We start from the raw sequence: 12,612 nt of genomic DNA, 5'->3' as shown, positions 1-12,612 counted from the left end.
TTACCTAATACATACATAATTCTTTCTCGTCTACACCGATTCCAGCCAAGCCTCCGCTTCAGGCCTTTGCGTATATTCGCATCCGTGGAAACAATCGTGAGCTGCTCATTTCAGTTGCAGATGCGCCGTCCTCGGTCCTCGAGAGAAACAGACCCCGCCAAACCGCCAACCGCCGCCCCAGCGCCGCCCCTCCTCAGTTGCTCAGCCTTATTGTGAATGTCAAGCTAAAAAGCAAAAGCACTGCCCGACCCGGTGCTCTTGCTTGCTTAGCGCTGTCAGCTCCCATCAGCCACAATGACCAAGGGACCTGATTGCCTGGGATCTGCTGGCATTTGCATCGAGGCATCGTATCGCGACTTGACCCACATGCCCGTTCCCTCTTCACCTTTGTTTTCGTCCTTCACTGCCACAATCATTGGCGCTGTGTCGTGTGGAATGACGAGATCAATGTGCACCTCTATCGCGTCATGAAAGGGAGGAGTTGAAAAGGGAGGAGTTGAAGGATACTAGAGTCGATGAAAGCTGCTGCCCTGCCGCACATTGTTCGCCTCCCGTAGACTGACCGACTGTACCAATTGCGCCTCCTCCTGCAACCTACTCCGTACTATGCAGTGCAATTCACTCTGCGTCTAACTGCGTCTTTTTGGTTGCATTTTGGGCCCAGGGTCAAAGAAAGGATTCAGCGCCGCCGGTCGACCAGACGCTTGTGAGCACTAGCCCGCTTTCTTTGATCAAGTCAGGCCAACTTGGACTGTGTCTCTTCATTCTCAATTGGCATTTCCAAGCATTGCTTTGCTGAAATCAATCTTACGGCATTCATTCCGTTGCGAGGGCTCCTCTCTCTCTCTCTGTCCCCTCTCTGTCCCCTTTTTTTTGAGCTCCCAAGGTCATCTCTTCCACTCTCGACGAGTAACACAATACACCACCTTGATTCATGCGCGCAATACACTCGGACTGAGGTGTTACGAACCAGGGACGCAAGTTTCACCCCTCTTCTCAAAGGGAACCCCCCTCCTCGGGTGTTTGGTGTGTGTACATGTGTGTGTGCCCTTTTCCGGCTCCCCCCAACCCCATCCCTTCGCTCTCTGTCAGCCTGGCCGCCTCAAATCATATTGCTCTCACTACGAACCCAGACCCAAGACACCACCACACCCAGTTGCCCAGGACCCAGAAACCCCAGCCAGCCTAAGGAGCAATCCCCGTCTCAATCTACCTGGGCAGCACAGCACTGGCCAGTTGGAGCGAAGCTGTTTGCTGCGGATGGTGGTAACATGGTAGCAATTCCACACGTCTTACTTTATCACTCTCCTAGTTGCGGCAGCTCTGCCACCACCCACGCACACCCAAGCCCAGGCCGCCGCGACCTTACCCAGCCATAGCTACATACGATTTAGCTGCCGCTGGAAAAAGTCCTGGACCCAGTTTCCCTCTTACATTGGCAGTCCCCCCTTCTCTTTTTCTACTCGAGTCCTCCCCCTCAAGAAGTCCTAGGAGTTCTACTCTGAAAGTCCTCCCTTATGAGTTCATCTTTGAACTCTCGCTTTAAAGGCCTAGGGTTTGGGAAACGTAAATCCACTGCCAGCATCCCGCCGTCTGCCTCAGACAACACTGCACCCCCGACGAGCGCGACCCCCCACCTTCAGGTCAAGGCCCATCGGCCATTTCTACCGGCCAACCAGGTCCCCCTCAGATCCAGCAGCAGTTTCCCCGTCCCGGTCCCGCCCCTCCATTGCCTCCTCGTCGTCGCAACAAAGTCTCCCACAAACCATGAACCATCCTGGCGCTGGCCCTCGACCTCCCAGCTACACTGCGAACTTCAATCCCGGTGGTCCTCCTCCTCCCGTTGGGCGCATGAGCCCGCAAGCTGTCCAAGGCCCAACTCGTACTCCCCCGTCGCAGATGGTCGGCGGCCCTCCACCCATCAACACAGGCGCTCCCGTTCAAGGCTATCCTCCCCAAATGCAGATGCAACCCGGCGGTCCCCCCCCTATTCAGGGCGGTCCTCCTGGCTACGCCGGTGCGACTGGATACCCCCCTCCTGCTCCTCCTCAAAACCAAGGCCCAGCTATGCAGCAATTCGGTCGGCCAGCTGCCGAAGTTGAGGGTAACAGCCGCAGCAAGGCACAGCTGATTGTCGGAATTGATTTTGTACGTTTTTGCTCTGCCTGTATGGCGTTGTTTGCTGGGTAGCCATCGACTAACGCAATCATCTAGGGCACCACCTTTTCCGGTGTCGCTTTCGCTTTCGCTACCAACAACGAAGCCAAAGAAGACATTATCACCGAATGGCCAGGTGCTGGTTCATATACCAAACAAAAGGTATAGTGCCGCCAAGTTGGTCTCGTAGCTTGAGAACCAGATAAAGCTGACTCAACCATACTAGATTCCTACCGTGCTCTACTACGACCAGTACCAAAAGGTGGTTGGCTGGGGTCCTGACATCGCCGACGCTCTGGCACCCACTGGTTACCCCAAGCCTGGTGTGCAGAAGGTCGAATGGTTCAAGCTCCAGCTTATGTTGTCCGGGAACACCTATATCGACCCGATCAACCTGCCACCTCTGCCCCCCGGAAAGTCTGAGATCGATGTCGCGGCCGACTACCTGTTCAAACTGCGGCAGGCGATGCGAGCTGCCTTGCAGAAGACGCTGGGTGAGGTTTTCAACAGAGAAGAACGCAACATCCGATACTATTTGACGGTACCGGCCATTTGGAATGACGCTGGCAAGGCCGCTACTCGTGCTGCTGCCATTCAGGCCGGCTTCTTAAGAGACGAGAACGACAACCGGTTGACGCTAGTCAGTGAGCCTGAGGCTGCAGCGCTGTTCTGTTCCAAGACTGGCCTGCTCAACATCAAGGTCCACGATGCGGTCCTTATCGTTGATTGCGGCGGTGGCACTGTCGATTTGATCGCCTACGAAGTTGAGGATGAAAACCCCTTCACAGTAGCAGAATGCACAGCAGGATCCGGCGATTCTTGCGGCTCTACTGCACTCAACAGGAACTTCAGCAATATCCTGAGAACCAAGATCCGGAAGATGAAGCTTCCCGATGGCTCCAAAACCGCTGGTCGGGTTTACGCCAAGTGTATCATGGACTTCGAGAACCGCATTAAGGCCGATTTCCGCAACAACGGCCAGAAGTGGGCTGTTGATGTTGGTATCGAGGCTGAATTCCCCGAGGCTGGTATCGAAGAAGGCTATATGACCTTTACCAACGAGGAAATCTTGCAGTGCTTCGAACCGGTTGTGAATCGCATTCTCGAACTTGTACGAAACCAAATCATCGCTATCCAGGCACAGAACAGAACATTGCAGAACATTCTAGTTGTCGGTGGATTCGGTGCATCCGAGTACCTCTTCCAGCAAATTAAGCTACATGTGCCACCGCAGTTCCAAGCTAAGGTAGTTCGGCCTATGGACTCGGTCGCCGCTATCGTCAAGGGTGCGGTGACCGCCGGTATTACCGAGCGTGTTGTCACGCATCGTGTTGCCCGCCGTCATTATCTTATGGCCACTCTGCAGCCCTTTAAGGAGGGTTATCACCCCGAGGCCTACCGTGTGCCATCTCTCGACGGCAAGGATCGCTGCAAGTTCACCAGGCAAATCTTCGTACAAAAGGGCCAAAAAGTCAAGATTGGCGAGCCTGTCAAGGTTTCCTTTTTCCGTCAAGTGGCGCCCGGTGCCACTCTTATGTACGAAGATATTCTCTATGCCTGTGATGACGATGTCTGCCCAGAATATACCAAGGACCCTCGTGAGTTAATTCGAACATTCCATCATTTGAATAACGCGGCTAATTAGAGATGCAGGCATCAAGGAAGTGGTCACGCTCACCTCGGATTTGTCTCGTAAGAACCTCGAGAAGGACTTTGAGCGCATGGATACCCCTCAGGGAACCTTCTACAGAGTCTACTTTGACATCTATCTGACTCTTGACGGATCCGAGTTCAGCGCAGAACTCGTCTGCCAAGGAGAGGTCATGGGCCGCTGCCGAGCTCGATTCAGGTAGACACTGGGGCTGTGGGAAACCCAAAGCCAACCTTCGCATTTTTCTGATTTCTTTATTACTGCGAAATGATACCTTGAAAAGAGTGAACGACGTTCTTCGGGCTTACGATTGGGATTCGAGCCATTGGAGTTCAGAGTCTTCATCCGTGTTTGGAATTACGAGGGAATAATAGCGAATACAAGTAGAAGTTGTCGATTAGCTGCTTTTCCGTCCCCTGTTGGGCCATACAACCATGGCTGCGGTTAGCACACTTTTAAATCGTTCGGCACTTAGCACAGCTTTTGTCTAGACTCATGATGATACAGCCCTTGCGGGGGCTTTTGAAGAGACATCAATTCGGATATACTACGCTTTTTTTGATATATAAACCCCCTTATGTGATCCTAGCCCAGGCGTCACTGCCGGCTGTGTCCCCTTGCCACAATTTGGTTCATGAATGTAGGCGCCTACACTTCTGGTCCACTGGATCTGGCGCGAATTATGAATAAAAGAGGTAATGGTTTACTCCGATGGAGTTTCCTTCTCTCCGATGAAAGGCACGGTGAAGATACCTACTACTAATTACTCATCCGGCTCTGTCAACACAGGCAAGGTATCTTTCTGTCATAGAAAACGTATTGACCGCTACGGACCGTGTGGTCTAAGAGCTTCTGTTAGATTCGGTATTTATTCTTTTTGGCTTCCCCTCTTGTATTTTCTTTTCTTTTTGTCGGAGAGCAAGGGTCGGAGACTCTCCGACGGGGCTGCTTTCTTGGTGTTCCAGACTCAGATCGCATATTGAAGAGCCTGCCTATACTATTCACCTTCACGTGCCTCTCTAATAAGCTGGGCCAAAACTAAAGGTTGAACCGACAATACTTTATAATCATATCTGTCCAAGACACTCGACGACACTCGTCGGATGTATTGTTCCCGCGGTTATCAATACTCCACAAAACGCCGGTCTCAGACAAGATTCAGTATCTCGGTCCAGGGGTTAATAACCTATTCATGCTGTTATACAACACAGCTCGCCCGCAGCATTCTGATTCGTCACAATTGCGCCGGACAGTTTGCACACAAATAGGGCTGAAGGCATAGTGGTTGCCTGTGCGGAGACACTATCTACTTCCCTACCCATGGCCGAGCTTGACAGGGTAGGATGTTGCGAGCGTATCGGCAAACCAATCAACGTGATGACGAACGCATGGGGGCCGGCGAGCCAAGATTTCAGCTGAGCTTTCTTGCCTGAAAAGGCGAACGAGGAAAACGGGTCTCTTTCGTATCTGTAAGATCTAGATAGCTATAGGGACTAGGCCATCTAACAACAGCGTGTTGGGTACCTGAGAGAAAGGCCCAGAAGCTTGCTTGAATAAAACGCCAGCCTGGGTATAGGAGGGGACGAAGTAGAAGGGGGAAGGGGGAAGCCCGCAGGAAACAGGTTCGGCGGTCGGAAACCTCAGAAAATGCGCCGACTGCATGATGACAGAAATGTCCGACAGAGACGTATTCTCCCTTTCAAGCCTAGGTCTTACCTTGCCTGCCGGCTACAATTCGGAAAGAGAGATGTATTTGCTGCCATGCGCTTTTTTGCGTATAGAACCACGGGCATTATCATATATAGCCAGAAGGTGTTGCCCTTCTTGTGACGCCCTCAGAAGTTGCGACGTTGCCCAAGTGTCGACAGAAATCGTCCGATTATCATCAGCCTCAATCGCTCAGGGCTATTTTAATTCTCTTTGCAATATATATTTCGACGGAATTGCCGGGAAATGTCTCAGTCAATCCACTGACGGGAAAGAACATACATAACGAGCGAAAGAAAGAAAAAAAGCAAGAATCCAGAAAGTAGCTGATAGGAGAAATACGGCGAGGAAAGTGAAAGACGTAACACAAATGTTTTCTTTCCCCGACTCGCTCCCTTCTACCAGTTAAAGTCCGAGTGGGCAGATGGCAAAACAAAGTCGATCCGAATGTGTTCCAATTGCGCCGGATTTGTCATCCCAATACTCACCGTTCCATTGGAAAGAGCTGATTGTCATCCGGCTCACTGAAGACGACTGCCACCTTTCATAGGTGCTTTCTTTGGGACGTCTATCCCTGCAATTGAATCCTACCCTTTCAGTTGCCCTTTACTATATCCGTAGCAGTCGAGTTCGTACACGCCGTTTTCCATGAAGGGTTGGCGCTATGGACGTTGACGCCATGTCCAAGCCCGGTTGTTACCATAACGCCGATGACCAGCTTCAGCAACGACAAAAGTTGCAGCAGCAGCAAAAGCAAGCCGAGGACGTTGGCTATGATGATGGAAATGGACAGTCATCTTGGGTCGCCTATCTGGAGACGGAGCGGAACCGGCAGTTCGACCCGGTCGACGACGCCTTCATGTGCATCTTCCGTGACCTGCTGCGCTCCCACGCCGTGCATGCCGCCCGGGACGCCGCCCGCGCCATCGACGGGGCCTTCGCTCGGGGTTGGCTGCCGCAGCGCTCGATGCTCAAGCACGCCGGCGACGAGGGGCTCGCCGACTTCGTACACCTCGTGTACAACCTCATTTTCGAGCTGGCCCCGCTGCTCCGCCACGACAGCGCACAGCATGTGCGTCTCTTTGAGCTGCTTGTCGAGCTCCGCAGGCTCCCGCCGCGCTCGTTCAAACTGAACTCGGTACATGAAGACTCTTTTTTATCCATTCAGTTATCTACTCTTTCCATCTCTTGAACCGGTCTTGTCCGATTTCATTTCTTCGGCGGCGGAAAAGTCTGGATGCGTACCGGTGCTTGTGCTGACTGCAGATGCCAGAACGAGTATATACCATATGTTAACGACCCTGACTTCTTCGATGTATTACATGAGGAGACGAGGAATTGCTATCGTACGTAAACTGTCGCTCCTTGTATTTATTCGTCCAGCATCTCCGGGCTTTACGAGTTGGAGATTATGCGTTGCCCAAACGGCGAAGCACGAACGAAAAAAAGGGAGTGCGAGATGCAGCGATTCACTGACAAGAGGAGGGGCCACATCCCCGTCGGCATCTTACAGCGGACGACTCGGAAGACACCAATTCGGCCGCCTTCCGCCAGCAGTGCGAGGCCTGGGTTAACTTCTCCCTATTCAAAGCGCGGTGCGTCGAGGCTGGCATCCTACACCAGCGGACCAACGCGCACGGCCTACCCGCGGACCAGATCGTCGAGGGCCTCGAGACGGACCCCCTTCCCGTCTCCCAGCCGGCCCGCGACTGCAAAGTCATGGTCGCAGCGCAGTACCTGGCCGTCGCCGGCGCCCGGTTCCACGAGCGCCTGATCCTTGTGCCCCGCCGTGTCTTCAACGACAACGCCAGCACCAATGTCAAGGCCGCCGCCGCCATCGCCCTCCACCGCGGGCGCGCGCGCTGGTCCCTCTGGGCCGCCCGCCTCGAGTTCCTCGCCCAGCGCGGCGGGCTCAGTCCTTATGTTGTCGACGCCCTGGAGGTGGCCAGGCGGAGGGTCGTCGCGCTGGAGCCGGTCTTGTTCCCGGGCATGGCCATGAGACGCTAGGTTTCATTTTATTGCTAAGGGGCTTGGAGGGAGTGAAGGAAGGCGGAGGAATAGAAAGGGGTTCGAGACCTCAAAAAGGAAAAGCCCGAGAGATGCCTTTTCTTCAACATCTTACACCCAAAGGCATCTTCTCTGGTGTTTCTGCTCATTCGGTGTTTGGTTATGTGGATACCATTTCATGAGCAACGGAGTTAACATTCAGTTCGGCTACATTTCCAGTGTAGTTGGTATTTCGAGGTGGCACAAAACAGGCGAGCGGATCTATTATCTAATCCTTTCCAGCTGTCACGTCTATACGATCCCATACTATCCTTTGCTATATATTATCGTATCGAGGACTTATATTAGCGCTTCGGTCTATTTAAATAGGCTAATTCCTACTGCTGGTAGTTAATGCTTGAGTAAACGTTTAAAACTTGATGGCGCTAACGACAAACTGTATCTGCATGAAAGTTGCGATGCAGCTCGCGGTTTCTGCATCGCCGCGGCGTAGCGTTGAATACAGTAGCCAATAGCGGCAGAGCTGGCAAGTTTTACTGCCGGGCAGTATCACGGTGCTCCTCCTCGATGGAACCCCCCAGCAGACTGCTCTCTTCATCCACAGTCCGGCTTTCCGACTGCTGCTTAGCCACCTCGACCGTCGGGCTGGGCCCGTGGTTCTTCTGCAGCATCACCCAGAGCGCCGCGCCGATGATGAGGGCGGCGCCAATGAGGCTCCATCCCGAGGGTGTCGTTCCCCAGACGATACGCTCCAGGATCAGCGCAAAGACGAGCTGCGTATACTGTGATAGGAGAAACTGTGTTAGTAAAGTGTATTTATTGACATCTCCAATCCGCCTGGGGGATCGGACTTACAATGAGATTAGTTGCCCTCCCGGCTTTCTCTCTCTGCAAGCCCTCGGTCAGGAGAAACTGGAGCGCGAAACCAGCGACGCCGATGGCAATAAGAAGAAACCTAACAACATAAATGTTAGCCGAAAGCTGGTTTCCTCTGGTTTTGTGCCCAAGAATAGTAGTTTATAGGGAATATCTGCGTGTATAGATGGAAGTACCATTGCATAGCATTTTCGGGGAGTTTGAACTCCAGGTCGGGATGAACGAGAATGATGAGACACGACCCCACGGTAGCCAGGACGGCAAAGTAGTTGACGCTGACAAGCGAGTGCGCGCGCTTCCCGATGACGCGAATTGTCGAGTAGGCGGCGGCGGCGCCAAATGTGCCGAGGACGCCTAGGAGGACGGCGAGGGATCGCTCCTCGGGCGTGGCAATGACAGGAGGGACGAAGCCGCTACCGCCGTCTTGAGGGGTTTCGGAAGCGAGCCAAAGTGCAGTAGCCGTAGGCTTGGCCTCGTTTGTGGGAAAAAGAAACGTCGGGCGTGCGATGAAGAGCACGCCGACAAAAGCGATCAAGCCGGCCAAAGCTTCGTTCATGGTGAAAGGTTCCTATACGCCTTGTTAGACTACGTGTTTCCCCTAGAAGGGGTGAGAACGTTTTGGAGAGCCTACTCTGAGAGCAACGAAGCATATGAACGCGGTGACGGTGGGCACGAGGAAGCTGATGACGGTAGAGTCGGAGATATTCAGATACGACAGCGAATCTTCAAATCATGCATAAGCCATTTGCCCCATGACGCTTTCGAAGAGCGAGACTTACAGTAAGAACAGAATAAGCCCATGAAGCCGGCGCAGCCACGCAAGAAGAGAAGGCCCCTGACGCCACGGTTGCCTAGGGGGAAGTCGGGCACCTGCTTTACCCACATATACAGAGAGCCCAGGATGGCCGTGGCCAGCATTCTCACGAAGATGATTTGCAGGGCGTGGAACTTGGTGTCGAATCCAGTCTCCAGAAGCCTTGTGGTCATGGTCATCTGGTCCCTCATTCATGGTCAGCAAACTGATCTCGGCACATTATCCAACCGTCTCAGTCACGGTGTGCCGAGTGAACAGGGAACCAGGACTGACCAAGGAGGCGAAGATCTCGGCCAGGAATACCAGGAAGAGCCCGAAATTCCGCTCGTGGAATGCTCTCAATTTCTGCCATACCGTCGTCGTCCCCGGCGTCGGCTCCGGCCCCTCGGCTCCAGCCGGCACATGAGCAGCATCGGTGTCGCCATGGGACGAAAAGCCCGTCGCCGCCGTCGGTGAAAGGCCAGCGTCCGTGGGGGTTGGAACGCCAGCTTGACGTTGAGTACTGCCGCACGACATTCTTAGATGTGCCAGGGATGCTGCTTCTGGTGTCCCGGGGTTTCGGTCTGTAGGAAGAATGATGGGTTTTCTTTTTTTTTCTTTCGGTCTGTAAAAACGTCAAGGCCAGGGCTGGCTAGTGGAGTGGTGCCGGTCATCGGTTGGGGGTGCCGGTGCCCACACTCGTCCACCCACTAATTAGTGGCCCGGCCAACTACACCTTCCTTACCGCGTGTCTCTGATTGGTTGTCCAAGTAGACATCCCATGATACGATTCGATTTAGACAAGCAGACAAGAGGTCGTACTTTCACCTCTCTTCCTCTCCCAGCCGGAGGATTGGGGCAGATGGATTGTTGGCATGAGTTGCGGCTTCCGTCATCCGGTCGACTTGAATTTAGCAGTTGGTAATCTGCGAGGGAAGCCGAGACTATAAATTCGGGCTCACCTGCTGGGATAACATCAACTGCTTCGCACAACTCTGTTGCTCAAGCCATCAACACCGCTGTATACACCTGAAGGCAAACAGCCTGCCAACCGTACCTGAGAAAACCCATACCACATCACGCCTACAGTTAGCATGATGCAGCCCATCACGCTTCTCATTTGCTTGGTAGTCACTGCCTTTGCAGGACTTGTCCCTGCACCTGTGGCTTACCGTAACCTCACCCTACTCGATGGCACCATCAAGGCCGTGGAGCTTCCTCCTGGCATCCAGTTTGTCTCGACTGCCGATGCCACTGCCAGGACGTCCTTATCCGGTCATGAGAAGCGCCTCACGTGGCACCCTGGCAATGAGAACGCCGAGTGTTCTGGCGACGAGTACTACCTCGATAAGACGTCGAACGGCTCCCCTTCTGTAGCTGACTGCAAGTGGATTGCCGACGTCGAATCTCAGCCCGATAATCAGGTAAGCGAGCAGGCACGCCATTGCCAAGTAGCAAAGCTAGGAGGGAAACTTACCAACATCATTTTGCTTAGGGCTACTTCCTGGCCCTCGCCGTCACAGACTACAAAGACGACGGCGACTGGTGCCGCATGATGTACCACGGAACCTGCGTCTTCGGCACCAAGACCTCCAACATGTGGGGAGCCAAGGTAGGCACACACGACATCGCCACCGAGATCTACGCCAGCATCGAACGGAACAATGGCCGGGACAAGATGCAGTGGGAGGGAAAGTTCAAGTGCTGGAACCAGTCAGGAGAGAAGTCCACCGTCTACTGGGCCATATTTGCGAACACTTGAGGCTGAGCTGATAGGAAGCCCGCCGCCACATGGTCGTTAGTATGAGAGGTATGCGGCTTGGAGGACCTAAGGGACATGCGTCTTTCGTATTTTTGGGGAGTTGAGGACCCTGTCATGACAAGCAACGAACGAGGCCTGTTGCTTTGCGATTCTTGCCGGAATCCCCAATATACTCATGTGCCTTCTATTGATATGACTAATTATCTTGTACAATGCTCGTGTTGTGTTACATAGGCCATGTTGTTACATAGGCCGTGCTGATAGTATGTCGTGATACACACAATACAGGCCATTGGAAATGCTGGGTAGAGTATTTTTGCTCTTTGACTTTACTGTTTTCCCGTGCCAGAGACAAGCAGAACAACACTGCCGAGTTGTCGTCTCAGATCCTCCTTCTCGACGTCGTGGGTATCCTCGACCTCGCCCCAGTTGCTGATCTGCCAGTCGACCTCCAAGCTAGCCGCCTGCGCCGCCTCCTCGACGCCGAATTTCTTGTTGTTCGCATCCGCGTGGCCCAGGCCGGCGGGGCCCTCGCTCCACTCGACCACCAGCCTCACGGCGCCCAGCAGGCCCTTGCCGGCCAGCACGCCCCGCTCGAGGCCGGCCAGCTCCCAGGCGCTGAGACCCATGACCCAGCCCTCGACGACGGCGCGCGTCTCGGCGCTGTGGCTCTTGGGCATGAGGCTCTCGCCGTCGAGCACGGGCTCGATGGCGACGCCGGGCCAGACCCGGCTCGTCAGGAACCCGACGACATCCTTGAAGACGCGCTCCTGGGTCTCGCGCAGGGATTCCTTGTCCTCGACGACGTCGTAGCTGGCCGGCGGCGGCGCGAAGCAGAGCAACGTGTCTGTGTCGAGGTAGCGCAGGACCGTCTTGGCGATGCCGGCACGGAGGCTCTCGTGGGCCGCACCCTTAGCATGGGTCGCCTCGTCGTCTTCGGCGATGTCCACGGCCCGGCACACCAGGCTCGTCAAGGGGATCAGGTGCTGTCGCGTCGCCTGCTGCACCGACGTCAGCAAGTCCCACTCGAGGGCCAGGGCGCTTGCGAGCATGGGCTTGGTGAGCGGCAGCCGCACGATCTGCTTGGTGGTCGGGTGGCGCAGCGGGCGCTGGTCGAGGTGCACCTCGAGGGCGCCGTCGACCTCCTGCACGCTGACATCCTTCCAGAAGCGGCGGGGCTTCGGCCGGTCCTCCTGCCCCGGCTGCTTCTTTTTCGACGACTGTTGCTGTGACTTGCGGATGTCGGCGGCTTGCCGGAGGAGCTCGGCCTGCTTCTTGCGTCGCGCGAGGCGCTGGGCAGAACTGTCGGCGGCTGAGCTCGGCGGCTCGGGCGGGGGACCGTTGCCGAGGACGGGGGAGACGGTCGCGGGCGCGGCGGGGGTGTGGTGGATGTGCCTCAAGGAAAGAAACGTCGTCGTCTTCGTCGGCGCGGGCGGGAGTGGTGTGGCCGGGAACAATGTTCGCCTGGACGCCAAGCGCATTGCGGTATTCGCCGACGGCCTCATTGTGATGTCTTGTCCCTTCGAGAAGGAGAAAAGGTAACGGAGCTGGGTTGTTGTCGGAACTCAGCTTCTGCAACCCATGTTTTCTTCTCCCCGAAGCTTTCGCTGCCGACGGGTTTTAGCGCGAGGGACACAAGCATTAATTAATTGGATTAGA

General features: G+C 54.7%; 5 protein-coding genes across 5 annotated transcripts; 3 read left to right on the top strand and 2 right to left on the bottom strand.

Annotated features, from left to right (window-relative positions):
- Positions 1-1,517: 1,517 nt before the first annotated feature.
- Positions 1,518-4,010, top strand: PG998_011145 (uncharacterized protein; the record flags this gene model as incomplete). The annotated part of the gene is given in 6 exon segments (XM_066877961.1): positions 1,518-1,591; positions 1,603-1,679; positions 1,703-2,148; positions 2,215-2,319; positions 2,384-3,727; positions 3,819-4,010. The coding sequence occupies 6 exon segments, from the start codon at positions 1,518-1,520 to the stop codon at positions 4,008-4,010; spliced, it is 2,238 nt and encodes a 745-aa protein (XP_066727015.1).
- Positions 4,011-6,179: 2,169 nt separating this feature from the next.
- On the top strand, positions 6,180-7,522 carry PG998_011144 (uncharacterized protein; the record flags this gene model as incomplete). Its single annotated transcript, XM_066877960.1, has 3 exons — positions 6,180-6,653; positions 6,789-6,861; positions 6,996-7,522. The coding sequence occupies 3 exons, from the start codon at positions 6,180-6,182 to the stop codon at positions 7,520-7,522; spliced, it is 1,074 nt and encodes a 357-aa protein (XP_066727014.1).
- A 533-nt stretch (positions 7,523-8,055) lies between these two features.
- Positions 8,056-9,815, bottom strand: PG998_011143 (uncharacterized protein; the record flags this gene model as incomplete). The annotated part of the gene is made up of 6 exons (XM_066877959.1): positions 8,056-8,319; positions 8,378-8,477; positions 8,575-8,966; positions 9,030-9,121; positions 9,178-9,391; positions 9,486-9,815. Coding segments are annotated over 6 exons (1,392 nt in total), but the record flags the coding sequence as incomplete, so codon positions are not given.
- A 470-nt stretch (positions 9,816-10,285) lies between these two features.
- On the top strand, positions 10,286-10,953 carry PG998_011142 (uncharacterized protein; the record flags this gene model as incomplete). Its single annotated transcript, XM_066877958.1, has 2 exons — positions 10,286-10,615; positions 10,687-10,953. The coding sequence occupies 2 exons, from the start codon at positions 10,286-10,288 to the stop codon at positions 10,951-10,953; spliced, it is 597 nt and encodes a 198-aa protein (XP_066727012.1).
- A 329-nt stretch (positions 10,954-11,282) lies between these two features.
- On the bottom strand, positions 11,283-12,458 carry PG998_011141 (Protein ATP12; the record flags this gene model as incomplete). Its single annotated transcript, XM_066877957.1, has 1 exon — positions 11,283-12,458. One exon carries the CDS (start codon positions 12,456-12,458, stop codon positions 11,283-11,285), a length of 1,176 nt encoding a protein of 391 aa, XP_066727011.1.
- Between the last annotated feature and the right edge of the window lie 154 nt (positions 12,459-12,612).

The sequence above is a fragment of the Apiospora kogelbergensis genome, assembly GCF_038363985.1.
Source record: "Apiospora kogelbergensis strain CBS 113332 chromosome Unknown utg000007l_segment0_segment0, whole genome shotgun sequence".
NCBI classification, from domain to species: Eukaryota; Fungi; Ascomycota; class Sordariomycetes; order Amphisphaeriales; family Apiosporaceae; genus Apiospora; species Apiospora kogelbergensis.
The sequence above is the reverse complement of the archived record's forward strand: the minus strand, read 5'-3'. Positions and strand labels throughout refer to the sequence as shown.